Source organism: Necator americanus, chromosome III (genome assembly GCF_031761385.1).
Source record: "Necator americanus strain Aroian chromosome III, whole genome shotgun sequence".
In the NCBI taxonomy this organism is placed as follows: domain Eukaryota; kingdom Metazoa; phylum Nematoda; class Chromadorea; order Rhabditida; family Ancylostomatidae; genus Necator; species Necator americanus.
Genome location: NC_087373.1, coordinates 25281425 through 25295764, shown reverse-complemented (window position 1 = coordinate 25295764; position 14340 = coordinate 25281425). Strand labels below are relative to the sequence as shown.

The 14340-nt window shown below is 39.5% G+C and overlaps 1 protein-coding gene across 2 annotated transcripts in view; it reads right to left on the bottom strand.

Annotated features, from left to right (window-relative positions):
• Positions 1-14340, bottom strand: part of RB195_010878 (uncharacterized protein) — a gene marked incomplete at both ends in the record, with an annotated part of 47350 nt that overhangs the window by 8720 nt on the left and 24290 nt on the right. For both annotated transcript variants that reach the window (XM_064192056.1, XM_064192055.1), the window contains 6 exons: positions 147-306; positions 392-495; positions 7248-7383; positions 7793-7933; positions 8409-8497; positions 12099-12186. In XM_064192056.1, the coding sequence (XP_064049638.1) occupies positions 147-306; positions 392-495; positions 7248-7383; positions 7793-7933; positions 8409-8497; positions 12099-12186 (718 nt within the window). The remainder of the gene's footprint in view (positions 1-146; positions 307-391; positions 496-7247; positions 7384-7792; positions 7934-8408; positions 8498-12098; positions 12187-14340) is intronic.

The window sequence follows — 14340 nt, the reverse complement described above, 5'->3', positions numbered from 1 at the left end:
CTCAGTGCGCCAGCAATAGTAGAGTTATTGATGAAGTAAAACCTTTTTTGAACAGTCTTTTTGCAAAGCGCGCAAAGGCTACTAAAAAACTATACAATATTTGATGTGTTACATCCTACATCATAGAGTGATGGTCGTGAACTAACCGCCCACTATTCCAGAAGTGTCACGTTGTTGTACGTGAGTTTTCCGCGATCCTCCTACAAACTGTTCGGCCAGAGGAGCAGATGACATCGAGCGTTGGTGATAGGGGGTCTTCTGCGCCGAAACTGCTCCATACAGCACGTTCTGCATGAACCGAGACTCCTGGAAAAAAAAACTGACAATGCTGGTTTGAGTGGAATACTGAACGAAGAAAATCAGCGGTGCGTAGAACACATTGATTGAAAACCTGGTAGTCTCGCTTGTCCTGAGTGGCAGGGGTAGTTGGCGTGGGTGTACGTGTGCTACCACTAAAGGATGCCCGAGTTCGTTGTTGGAGAATCTTACAACAAGCTGCAAGTGAAACTGTCAAATCACCTCTTCAAAGCAGCGCTAGGTAAACAAACAAGAAAGTCGCATATTTCTCAGCGAAGGAGAAGGAAAGATGAGAATATAAAATTTTTAAGGAATCGATATGATAGGCGGAAAAGAAAGTGGATTGCATGAAAGATTGTTTGCTCTTGAGAACTGTTACCGTTGTGTGTGAACACGTCCGATGTCAAAAAAAAAGTTGAAAGTGAGAAAATATCGACAATTTGTAGTACACAAACACTCTGCTTTCGGTGAAAATTCGGTTTGTGAAACATAAAAGTAGAATAAGAATAATGGGGATGGATAGCACTGTAAGCAAAAAGTGTGGTCATAACAAACAACAAATCGGTTGAACGTTCTCCAATCTTATGTACAGTTTAGCTTTCATTATGCACAACATCTTCATATAAGATTACCGTTCTCTAGCAATAAAGCAAGTTCCTCCCAGAGCGAATGGAAGCCGACCCTCAAAGCGGCAAATGTGCGAAGGTGTTCACATGGTATGTTTGTTATATGTTAAGGTAGTAAGAAAAAATTCTGATTTTCATCGAAGTGACTTTTTTTTTCCAATTTTTAGACACTGTATCAAGTCAAGAAAAGACCCTACTTCTTTTGTTGAGCGAGCAAGAACTTCGCAAATTGTCCAAGCAGCCAACAGTAAATACAAAGAATAAATTGCTTGGGGTTGATAAATCCCCTTAGGATCTGCTAACTCATTCAAGTCCAATTCAAAAAAGTAGAGGATAGTAAACGCGTATACGATCCATACCTCAGTGTGCCAATCAGCATTTTTGTCTTACAATATAAATCTGGTGATAAGTTATCGACCAAGAAAAGAAACGTGGCTTAGTAAGCCTAGGATCGACTCTAACGATGCAGCTGCAGCGGAGCCCTCTTACGATTGCGCTACGCTCGCTAAATAACAGATATAGGGATTCGAAAAGAAAACCTTGGCACTAAAGCAACCTGTCGCAAGTAACTGCGAAACGCTCTAGCAAGATACCTTCATGAAAGGTGACCGTCAAAGAATATTAGAAACACACAACCCTCGTTATCAGCGAGGGATGGCGCTAATTCTTGTTTTGATTGGCGACAGGAACAGCTATTCTATCTGTTATAACTATATATTCGTTTTCTAAGAAATGTTCTAATATAATAGATCGGTGTCAATATACCCCCATGTTGATTGAAGAAAAATCGCAGAGCTTTGATACATGATAGGATAGGAGTGCAACAGGGGATTTGCCATGGAATGTCGCGCAGCATTATTCATTCCTCAACAGATAAAAATATAACTCTCGCTGACCAAAAGGAAACAAATCGATGGAAAAGAGCGATCGCATGACAGCTGAATTAAGACGCACTGAATAGTTGCAGTAGACAACTACTCATCATAACTATAAAGTATCATTGTGTATCGAAGCCGCGCATTTTTCGACCCTACATACCAAAGATATAATCCGTGGTGTTCATCAAGAAGCAGAGAAATATAGTTAAAGGCATCACCCCACGAATCTGAGGTGGTGCAGATTTCAGCTGGAGTATTCGTATACAGGATGGGAGACTACAGAGAGGGGGGATTTCGTCCATTTCTTCCTAATTGCCGTAAAAAACGGCTCGGAAGATACGGCTCCATTCGTTTTGGCGCACCATTTTGTACAAGAAGTTCGATTGGAGCGCGCCGGTCTGGGTCTCGCCGTTTTTTACGGCAATTAGCAAGAAATGGACGGAATCACCTCCCACTCCGTAGTCTCCCATCCCGTCCACGAATACTCCACCTGAAATCTGCACCACCTCAGATTCGTGGGGTGATATCTTTAACAAAGGAAACAGAAGCAGTAACAACTACTATAATCGGTCTTGTAGAAAAGAACGGTCAACTACATGGCTCTGACAACAGGCAATGCTCAAGCACATCAATGAAAAAGGGTTCTGACACCGTCGAGATTAGTACCTTATAGCATAAGGTTTCTTACAAACGAACAGGGCTGAAAATTAAGTAACTGAAATTAATTAAATTAATTAACTATCTAATTTTGGAGAGATAGTGTTCATCGCTTTGAAATCTAAGCGGATGGAATACAAAACTGGAATTTTTCTTGGAAGACGACGACGTTCGCACGCGCTTAAACAAGCTAAATGCGAAATAAACGGACACCAAGTGAGGTGAATCGTTGCGACCATTGCAGCGAAGCAAAAGGAAGCTCATAAGGACCTGAATTCCAGGTGTCACATGTATCTCGGCGGCTACATATTTGCATAAGCAGAGAATAGAATAGATGAGGGAAAGGGGAACGAAGCGCTGATTGAAAGGGCTTATCAGTGCAGTACACATGAAATGCATCAAACACAGATATCGAATGTTTTTTTTTAACTGTAGGGAACTACTGTCAGAGAATAAGTTAAGTCGATACTTTCTCGAAAACGACTACCAGATTCAATACCAGAGTATGCACAAGTCTCTTATGATATGGCTTTTTTAGATTCGGAAATAGGTGAAGAAAGGATCAATAAACTATATCAATAAACACAAAACCAGAGAGGATTATTAACTGAGGCGAAAGTTAATGAAAATCAGGAGGAATAGAACTAAGTGGTTAGACTCTGTTAAGCAAAAACTTTCAATGTTCGTTTCCTAAAAGGGATTATGACACTTGTAATCGGCACTATCACAACCCCCATTGGTTAAGGCTTTAAAACAACTAGAATAAACGAATGATATTTTGCGATGAAATGGCCACCATATCCCCGATCGGTCAATGGATAAATCTCAAGTGACAGGATTCACATTTTCCTATAGTTATCCTATCCCAATACCAGTATAGCTAATAAGAACCAACGCTTCTAAGCGAAGAGAAGCATGTAATCTTTTCTATATGTGTTTATGTACAAATGGTTCTCTTCACTGACACATAGTTTGGTTCAAACGATCCAGCAGCTGAGACCCTGCACGAAAATCTCTAGGACTGGGAACTCGTCTCTTTCCATGAACGTGAGAAATTCGTTGAAAAAACACATCTGAAATTTGCTGGAGAGGAAGTGCAACGCCATGTTGATATTATTGATCAGCAGGCAGAAATGCCTCTTCAGCAAATCTTCGTCTCGTTCCATGCACTTGAGCAGCTCCCACGAGTTTCTATATTCCCCTGCCTCGATGAAGGGTACAGTATTTTGGCGGTAATCAATCCTCTGGAAGGCTCGTTACCCACTCAGAATCGTATGGTTTATGAACACGTATGCCGATATGAGGACTTGTAGAGGCCAGGCGATGTATCAAGTCAGTGTTCACATCCCTCCATACAACTCATACCGTTTTCCTCCACTATTCGAACAAAAAATTCAAAAATTCAGAAGGTGAAGCATTCTAACCACTTTTTTCTATGCTCCATACTCTGACAGTTCAGGTTGAAACTGTCACGTTCTATGAACCAAATCTGATAGCGGTTAAAATTCTCTACTCACTATTCGATCAAAAAATTCAAAAGTTCAGAGTATCGAGGGACGCATAGGAAATGATGCAGGCAACATTATCACATTCATGCGCATTTTGAGGAGCACATGTTGTTCTTATTAAAAATGTTTTGATAGAATTCACAACGACTTTAGCCGAAATAACACAGTGCTTCTTATTATAAAAATGGGGCTGGTGTAGCGGAGTGGTGAGAATGGTTTCTCCTGCAACTGTATTGTTGAAGGTTCGAAACTGCACTAGAACCAACCAAGGCTTCCATCTCTCCCTAATAGATAGGCTAGTACCAGACTTCTCTGTGAGGGTAAGATCATTGACTTGCTACATTGGCGGCTTCTGCACACTGCATTGTATACGCTGCATAAACCACAAACGAAATGAATGAATTATGAATTAGCACGCAGGAACACGTACCAAAGAGATTGATCGCGCACCTTTCTCTTTTTTTCATGAAGAACAGTTGCTGCAACCCCAATCTGTTCCCAATTTTTGCAAAGAAGCAGCCCACGTGTCAATGCTCAATAAACCGACACATTGTTAAGATTTTCTTAAAAACTGAGAAAACCAAAAAGTCATTTCAAAAAAACTGGAATGAAACTGAAAATATACGAGTTTTTCAAAATCCCAGAGACCACTGGGTCGCTTCACAGTGAAACAGGGTCAAGTGTGTATTTGGGGCACGATCCTTCCAAAAAAGGCCCCACCCTACACCTCTCTCATTCTCTCTAATATAATTGCTCAAGTAGCTATTAATAGTCAAATACAACACATACAATTTGCAAAAAAAAAAGCAGAATAAAATAAAATAATAAGCAAAATGAATGAAATAAATTTACAGCACCTACGCACAACCTGAAGGTGATTTTAAATATGGACAGTGATTATAATCGGAAAAAGTGCACGATTGAAACAGATCTTGGCAGGGTAAAATGAACATATAACTTGAAACTAAAGAAATCTAAGAGGGCGAATAGAAGGGCATTCTGCCGAGGAAGATTTGCGCTGTAGAACGTTTAATTTAACATTTCTAATAGCTTTCTGGTCAGACAGAAACGCCTAATTTTGCCCAAATATAAACGATGTGTCTGTGCAATTCAAAAGCAAAATTATACTGCATGGAACTTACTGTGAGTGTCGTTATAGAGTAACACAAGCAGCCTACTTTACAATAAATTTACACGCATTTTTTGTTTCATTTTAGGTGGATGAGGTATCGGCGCTGTATCCTTTGTGGGTGATGTTGGAATGTGTTGTGGAACAGTGGGTAGGGTTTCATCGGCATTCTGCTCGTTCCTTTGTGTCGAGGACTTCTCCCCAGCGCAAGACATCTTTTTCAGCTTGTTTATTAGATCTTGAACCACAGGTGACTTTGGTTTTATTTGAACCTTCGCTCCAAACGAGCCGTGGATTTTTGGCAAACCGGGTGGTTTTCTGGGAGATACACTTGGGATTATTCTTGGTGGAGGACACAAGGCGACGAAGTTTGGATTTCTCAAAGTTATTGCGGTTTCTTCTTTTTTCTTCGATTCTTTTTTAGAGTTCTCCTTTTTCATAGTTGTTGGACGAAAAATATCTGAATCAAACGGAAACAGGGCCACAAGTGAGTCTGATGACAGCGTCGATGATACTCGGGACAGTGTTGGGCTGCTCATCGGTTCAGGTCCAGATGATGATCCCGAAATGGTGTCAGTGAAATGTGGGACACTCGCAGTGATTTTCTTCTCAATACCAACACCGACACTCTCCACACCTTCCAGATGAGACTTCCTAAATTTGGCACGATCAAGTGATCTCGATCTGTTTCGTCCACAACCACATTTTATTTTAAATTAAAGTAAATTTTACTAACACATCCACTAATATGGATCAGGGTTTCTTCGGCAACAGGCGCAGATCACGTTCACCCACTCGCAACCGTGTAGCCTACCCGAGATTCCCTCAGTGGACCTCGCTAACACGCGCGCAAGCACAGAAGGACGATTTGCCAGTGTTTGGCCCCTTGCTACCGACATCTCAACCCGCCGCTAATTCGGAGGAGGAAACTGTGGTTTTCGTACCACAACCGCGGCCAAAACCACGAAGCAGATCGAGATCACTTGATCGTGCCAAATTTAGGAAGCCTCATCTGGAAGGTGTGGAGAGTGTCGGTGTTGGTATTGAGAAGAAAATCACTGCGAGTGTCCCACATTTCACTGACACCATTTCGGGATCATCATCTGGACCTGAACCGATGAGCAGCCCAACACTGTCCCGAGTATCATCGACGCTGTCATCACACTCATTTGTGGCCCTGTTTCCGTTTGATTCAGATATTTTTCGTCCAACAACTATGAAAAAGGAGAACTCTAAAAAAGAATCGAAGAAAAAAGAAGAAACCGCAATAGCTTTGAGAAATCCAAAAATCGTCGCCTTGTGTCCTCTACCAAGAATAATCCCAAGTGTATCTCCCAGAAAACCACCCGGTTTGCCAAAAATCCACGGCTCGTTTGGAGCGAAGGTTCAAATAAAACCAAAGTCACCTGTGCTTCAAGATCTAATAAACAAGCTGAAAAAGATGTCTTGCGCAGAGACCGCTGAAGAGAAGTCCTCGACACAAAGGAACGAGCAGAATGCCGACGAAACCCTCCCCACTGTTCCACAATAAATTTACAATTATTTCCAGTAGCAAATATGTTTTATCGCAGAGTAATGGCGTCGAAATTACATTTTCGGCGGCTAATGTGAAAAGTGGTTATTGTTCCACGAAGAATATCATCATTGAACTCATTTGAACTCGCTAAATGCAAAAATCTCCCTTCTGTTATGAACTGACCCTTGACCGCTATAACCACACACGCACAACGGTTAACAAAGTTAATTTCCCACCCTAACAAGTAGTCGTCTGTAGTCGTACACATCAATACTATACCTAGCTATTTCTGAAGAACTAAAATACCATATTTCCGAAAGAGAACAGTATCTTGTTTTGCGACAAAGCTATGCGCTGTTTTTCAACGTAAATTGGGGATGGAAGATCTCTTTTCATTCGAGGCCTTGTTAATTATAAAGTCCTTCATATAAGTTATAATATTGTGTGTGTATATGTCAATGTGTTTAGAGAAAGACAATTTGTTGGGATAAAGGGTAAACTGTGTTAATAATCCAGACCAATAATCGTAAATATCATAGAGTTGCATGCACACACACATCAGAGCAATAAAGAAGGAAAATGAATCTTTTTTCGCCGAGTAGTTACAGATCATCTCTTTCTTTGGAATCAACTCACCGTCTTTGAAAACCCGCTCCACATTTAGCCCATAAGTTGCACAGGTCTCATAGTAAGCGCAACGTTTCAAATGGTTTGCCATTTGCTTTCCTTCCTCTTCGCTTATCACTCGTGGATTCTTCTCCGAAAGCGTGTCCTAGGATAATTTACCAATTAGTGGTGTTTTGAAGTGAAAGGAAAAACTAAAGTACCTAAGGCAACATGAAATTATAAAAATAATTACACGAAAACAAATAAGTCGGAACTAAGAGTAAAGAATAAAATGTTGATCAATGCTCATTGAGATGCGCCGAGGCGTTCGAGTTCAATTCAGAATCGTTTAAGGGCTATGAACAAGTGTAAAGACTATGCAATGACTCGCGGGGAAATTCGGAAAAGTTGGATTCGCAATAGAGTTTGAAAAACCCCATTGCGGATCTAACTTTTCCGAATTCAATTTCCGAAGCAGTCGCAGCAGAACCTCTAATTTACTGCGTAGCAACCCTCATAAGCGGAAGTAACTCTAGCTAAACAGACTCGAAAATCTAAAAATTATAAAAGCCCACCTTGGTACCGACAAGCAGCACCGGCATTTCGGCTACGTTCCGAAACTTATTCATGTGGCTGTAAAAATGTCGGACTCTTTCAAAGCTTTCTTGGTTGTCCACGCTGTATACGAAGATCACTGCGTCGGCCCACAAGGAGAACTGTAAAGCTCAAATGAATGGATGAAACAAACTGCATTTATAAGGCGTAGAATTACGAAACAATTATTCTAGATTAGATCCCTAGCCCGGCTTTATTGCGCACTGAAGCAAGTTTAAGAACCAATAACAGAATGACGCTTGGTGGCTAAAGTCGAGAGGCAGTATCCAAATCGGCAGAAGTTCAGTGGCAGACAGAGGGCATTGTGTCACCATATGATCATAGTTCACGCGTCTCATTTTACACGGAACAGAAGCGAGAATAATGAAAGCACGACAACATAAGTTGAAACAAAGATTCGCACTTGACATTTCTACGACAGCAGTAGTTAATCTAGGCTCAAAACTAAAGTGTGAGATCTCGTTACATCAAAACACTAGACATTATTCTCTATTTCATAAAAGCAATAGCATCTTGAAGACAGTGAGGAAGGCATTTGCATTCTAATAATTTCAAGAGAAAATACACGATACAAACCTGAACATCAGGTGAAGCACTTCCTTCGTCACGAATCAGCAACAAGTGGCTGAGACCGTCAATGAACACCTCCTTCTTGAATCGACCACCTAAAAGAATGAGTCACACATTAGTGTTATATGAATGATCGTTGGATGCAGGTTTGACGAGGAAATATGTCAATATTGATGATTTATTGGAATGTAAGAAAGTCGGTCTCATGCGCTACGTCCCTTTTTTGCTGAGATAAACCACGCAAACGGAAACAATCCTCCGCAATTAATTCTAGATCACGGTGAAAGACGAAAAACTTCTCGATGGGATATTTAAGATTTTTTGCTGCAGTGATGGAGGGCGACAAAAAAAGATATGCGTCGTGTATGGGAATGAAATAACTGCACGCGGGTGGTTTATTTAAAAAAAGTTTACGTTTTCCATCTTGAAACTAAACTGTCGCTCAGTTGTAGAAACTAATAACGTGTTCAATGAAAAAGTCTGATTGAAAGTAAATTCTTCTGGTTTAAAATAAGCTTAAAAATAACTACATTGCTCAGAATCGCTTTCTGGGCCTTAATTGTATGTATGCTGCATCTTCTACACATTCTCATTGGACTGGATTCTATGAATAGAATCTCTATCTGGCATGCTTATAAAGCAAAAGTATTATATTATATTAGTATTATATTATATTATAGTATTTATTGCTATTATTGTTTTTCGAACAGAAATAGAATGGAAATGAGCAATATGCATCTGCAATGACAAAGAATGAAAAAAAAACTGAGAAAAAGTCGTCACTTGCATAAGGGGGGCCAGATTCAAATGTTAAAGAAAAGTAAGTAAACTAAAATATTAAATGAAGGTAGTAACAAAGTAATTACAAATTGCAGAAAAAATCATAATCAGAAATTGGTGGGAAAGGAAGATAATTTCACATACCTTTTTTTATAAGCACTTTTTTTCAAATCATCTTACTCATAATCTTACTTCACACATCAAAAGTCCAGGCACACTGTCTTAAAACAGAAAATTTAAACACAACGACCCCAGAAGTAATTCGTAATAAAGAAACCAGGGGCACGATTCTGCTGTTTTACCAAACGGCAGATTTTCTCGAGGAACATTCATTGTACAGTGCAAATTTCACATTATCATTATTATTTTTTTTTATTGTTTACACAATACTCAAGAACTCTTTAACGACAAAGCTAATTTTCTGATTTTCGGAGGCGCAAGATTTATTAAATATCTGAAAGAGAGAAAAAAGGAGACTACCGACTGCAGACTACCGCGCAAACCTGAAACTTGTTGCCATTTGGAAATAACAGCTTGCCCACGCAGTTTAGTTTTACATGTATTTAATTGATAACTCCAAACATTTATGTTTTTTTTGTCGCAGATCCGAAAAAACGTCGTGTGTATCATTAACATGTTTAAAGGCATCATCCCACGAATCTGAGGTGGGCAGATTTCAGGTGGAGTATTCGTATACAGGATGGGAGACTACGGAGAGGGAGGTGATTCCGTCCATTTCTTGCTAATTATCGTAAAAAACGGCCCGGAAGATGCGGCGCCGCACAAGACTGGCGCGCTCCAATCGAACCTCTTGTACAAAATGGTGCGCCAAAACGAATGAAGACGTATCTTCCGGGCCCTTTTTTACGGCAATTAGGAAGAAATGGACGGAATCACCCCCCTCTCCGTAGTCTCCCATCCTGTATACGAATACTCCACCTGAAATCTGCACCACCTCAAATTCGTGGGGTGATGCCTTTAAATAATAGTGAAATATATGAATATAGTAGTCAGAATCAAACATACTACGGTTTTAGGCTATAAAAGCGTATATTATACACCGTCAGATTCAAAAGGAATTTCAGGAAGTAACTGCTAGCTGTTAGCCTTGAGTAGTTTAGGTCACAGTTCAATGCTGAACTGTACTATTCAATGCTAACAATTAATAAGATTTCAACAACCGAAAAACGCAGCTGTGACTTGGCTGATCACAGCTAGTAACACAATCGTTGTCGTGAATGGACGGAAAATTTGACTACTTATGTACATATATAGGTGAGTGAAATTGTACTCTGGACAACTTCGATAATTAAGAACTTTTCTGCAGCATGACGCTAAAAGAGGTCCCAAAATACATCAACAAGTAGCTTTCTTCCGTGTCCTTATTATGCAGATTTAAGAACAGATAACTAACGGCAACTAGACACGCAAGAGAAGAAATTTGACTCAAACATATAGCAAAAGTTCAAGAAGACCTATCCGACAAGTACACTGCGGGATAGGAGGGCCACAAACAAATATCCATCAATTTTGACTCAAAGCATCGGAAATGCTACACCCCAAAAAGAAAATACTGATCTACTTTACACAAATGTTAGCTGTATTATAAAAAAGTAAATAACTTCACGAACATCTAGAAAATGTATACATCTTCGAACCTTACGAATCTTGTTTAATATTTTGACAATTTCGATCTACCACTAAAGCTTCTCAAAGGCTGCGTTTAAGCAAATTTTCAATTTTTGCATCTCCAGTTGTAAATAAGGTCCGAAACGTGTTCTACAAATGTCACATCAAAAAGGAAAAGCGTCAACTACAAATCAAAGAAAAAGAGGACTCAGAAACAAAGTGAATTTCACTGCTTTTATGGGTGTGAAAAGTTGCTTAAGAATAGGATAATTTCAATACTATTTCACTTTCCACGGATGCACTAAAACCTCCTGTTCTCGGGAGTCCTTTGATTCCTAATGTTGTAGAATTGTTTTGTGTTTCGCGTGTTTGCTACCATCCTTCAAAATTATGTACCGATCCTTTACCTACTGCTGGAGCACACCCAACATAGAGAATTTCCTCGAAAGTCACCTATAGATAGAACGTAAACAGAAAATTCTACAACTTGATAACTGCGTATTCAGCTGCAGCTGAGAGTATTTGATCTTCTATTATTAGAATGTATAATTGCTCGCAGAGGAATAACCATGGATCATCTATAGTAATATTTTAATCCATTGTGGAAGCATGAGGTCGAAAGACAATTCGAACCAGAAGTTATTCCTCAAACCACTAGAAGTATAAACGTTGATACCGTTGCGGTCATTATGTCTTCTTAAATCTTGACCAGATAAATTATTTGTTGTCGAATTCAACGGTTGTTACCTTCAGAAGGAATCGGAAGTACATAGGAACAACTATTAAACGTTCCTTCAAAGTAAGCCGAAAACTGAGTGATGTGGCAACTGTTCTTCTTATCGGAAAGTGAGCTTAGGATTCAGAACTTGTGCTATCGAATTTGAAAGCTGCTAAAATATCTGCTATGGGGAAGGAGAAAACGAGCGTATAAGAAGGACAATAGAGTAGACAATGCAAACATTGAAAACGATGAAATGTGTTACATTTTTAGACGCAATTCTGCATGAATTCGTTTACAAAGAAAAGTGTTACATTTCAACGATGGCGGGATTTTAATTTTCCAAAAAAAAAACCACAAGTAATCGCTCTAAACGACTTTCCCGCTGTTCGCAGCTAGCAGCGATCAGAATTTGGATGTGGAAGGATTCTTTAAACTGGCAAAAAAAAAAGGTAAAATGACAATGAAGAAAAGAAAGCAAAAATTGCCCGCAATAATGAAAGCAAAAAGTATACTTCAAAGGAGAGAAGAGCTTAAGATGAAGACTTAATAGGAAAATTGTGAACCACCTTCTGGACTTTCTTCAGCAGTGAATGTTCCAGTAAGATATCGGTGAACCAAAGACGTCTTTCCGGAAGATGTCGTACCAACGACGCCCTAAAACAAAAACGCGTGCAAGATTTCTCAAAAACAAAGCTGTCAAAAGGAAATCAGGAGAGAAAGCGTTAAGGTTTAAGGATTCACAATCTGATAGAAGTGTGTTGTGCAGTTATAAGACATTTATATAGAGCTGAGAAACCATCACTTATCTATATGGTAAATAATAAGTATCTTAACGCCCTAGAACAATCAATCATAGCTACACTTCGAAACTGTTGTCAAAATCAAACACGACTTTTGAAAAATTCAGAATGTAAGCAGAACACTCGAAATACTAACTGCTTATGAAGATATACTAGGTCGGACGTTTTTTTCCACTTAAAAGTACAAGAATACATACGTGATGGCGGAGTGTTTGTGATCCCAACTGAATGCAGGCTTCGAGAGTGCACGTTCTACAGAGCCTCTTCGTACGAAAAAGGAATTGCAAAATCATATATACTCCCTCCCTAAGAGCGTCAAGTCGCAAAGATGTACCGAGATCTTTTCTACACGGTAATCTCGGGAAGGCGATAAGCGCACAGATGTCGTTCAAAAAATGTAAGCACCTGGGTTTTTGGACGTTTAAGGTGAAGACAGATGTGCTTTCCTCTTTCGGGCAATAGATAATATGAAGAATGAACTAATTTCTAAGAGGACCTATTCTGTGTTATTTATAGCAAGCGCCATTCTATGACAACTTGAGAAAGCCAAAAAAAGCGTTTTGAGAAATTTTTGCAACAATTCACACACAAAAAAGAGATTATTCAAACGCGAATAGTGTATACAACGTTCTTTGCAAAGAAGTAGTCAGAATCTGCTTTTAGCATCATGTTAATCGCGCTAACTAGAGATTGTTAACAAATTAGTAACTACGTACGGAAATCGATTAAACCTCTTAAGTGAGAGAGACAGGTGCATGTGAGACGTATACATCCATTGCTCTTGCTTATGCAACTCATATCTGGATGACCTCAGCTGCTTTAAATTACAGTTGTGCTCAACATAAAAGCGAACCCGCCATGGCCCTTAACGAGATTAGGCGCAAATTCATAAAACAACCAATGTTTACAAAAGAGCACAAATGGACCGGATTTTTGAAAAGGTACGGTGATGGAAAAAACGTGAGCATCGCAGCCAAACCTCAATATATAGAAAACAATTTGAGGCACTTGCACAAAAAATGTGTATTTTTGTCAAATAAACGACACTCAGAGAAGATGAATACTTATCATAACCCCTCGCATTTATCTACAGTATCTACACATATGCTTGTACCACAGAGCATAGTGCCATGCATTCTCCTGAAAAAAGGACAGGAAAAAGGAGCACTTGCTCGCGTGGTGACAATCGATTCGATCAACATCGAAATTCCCAGCGAATGCGTTTCCTGTTGTGTAACAGCACCAATTAAGAGTTAATGATGAGAGGGGTGACAGATAGTCGGTGCGGTGAGTCTTTAAGATCAGTCAGTCATTGATGCATTCACCCGGAACAGAAAATGAATGAAGCGTGAACACGCCTTCTTTGTACGTGCTGTAAATTATCGGATTTAGGCCGGAACCGAAGATCTCCATGCACGCATGTCATCTCTGTTTTATAACTACTTCTTGGCTTTTAATAAGCCTTCATGGTTGTAGAACAATGAGAAATTCCGGAAGAAATTCTGATAAGCAGATATCAAATTGCTGCAGAATTCCAAGCTCTTAATTTTACATAGATTCTTTCATTTATGTCTAGTAACTACCTCTTAGTTTGTGTTAAAAATGAATGCACATTTCATATTTGGTGGGGTGGATGCGCGTTTGGCGAAACCATAGAAGTTAGAACGAATGAGAACTCTGGAAACGCATTCTGGCGATTGACGAACTTGGGAGCAATTATAAAGATGCTACTGTCACATATTCGGGTCAGTATTCAGAGTGGTGTCTCCTGCTGAGTGCAAACCTCCTTATTCTGCGTAAGGCTCTCAACCAATGCCGGTCCACAGGTGAAACCTGTTTTTCTTTCTTTTAAACCGCACTAAAAACAAAGCAAACCCTACATCTTGTACATTAACAGAAATTTTCATTTTCAAGCTCTTGTTAACAAAGAATACAGAATATCTGCTCGATATAGAATGTGAAATGATTTGTCAACAACCCTTTTGTCTTGCGGTCAGTGTTTCACAGG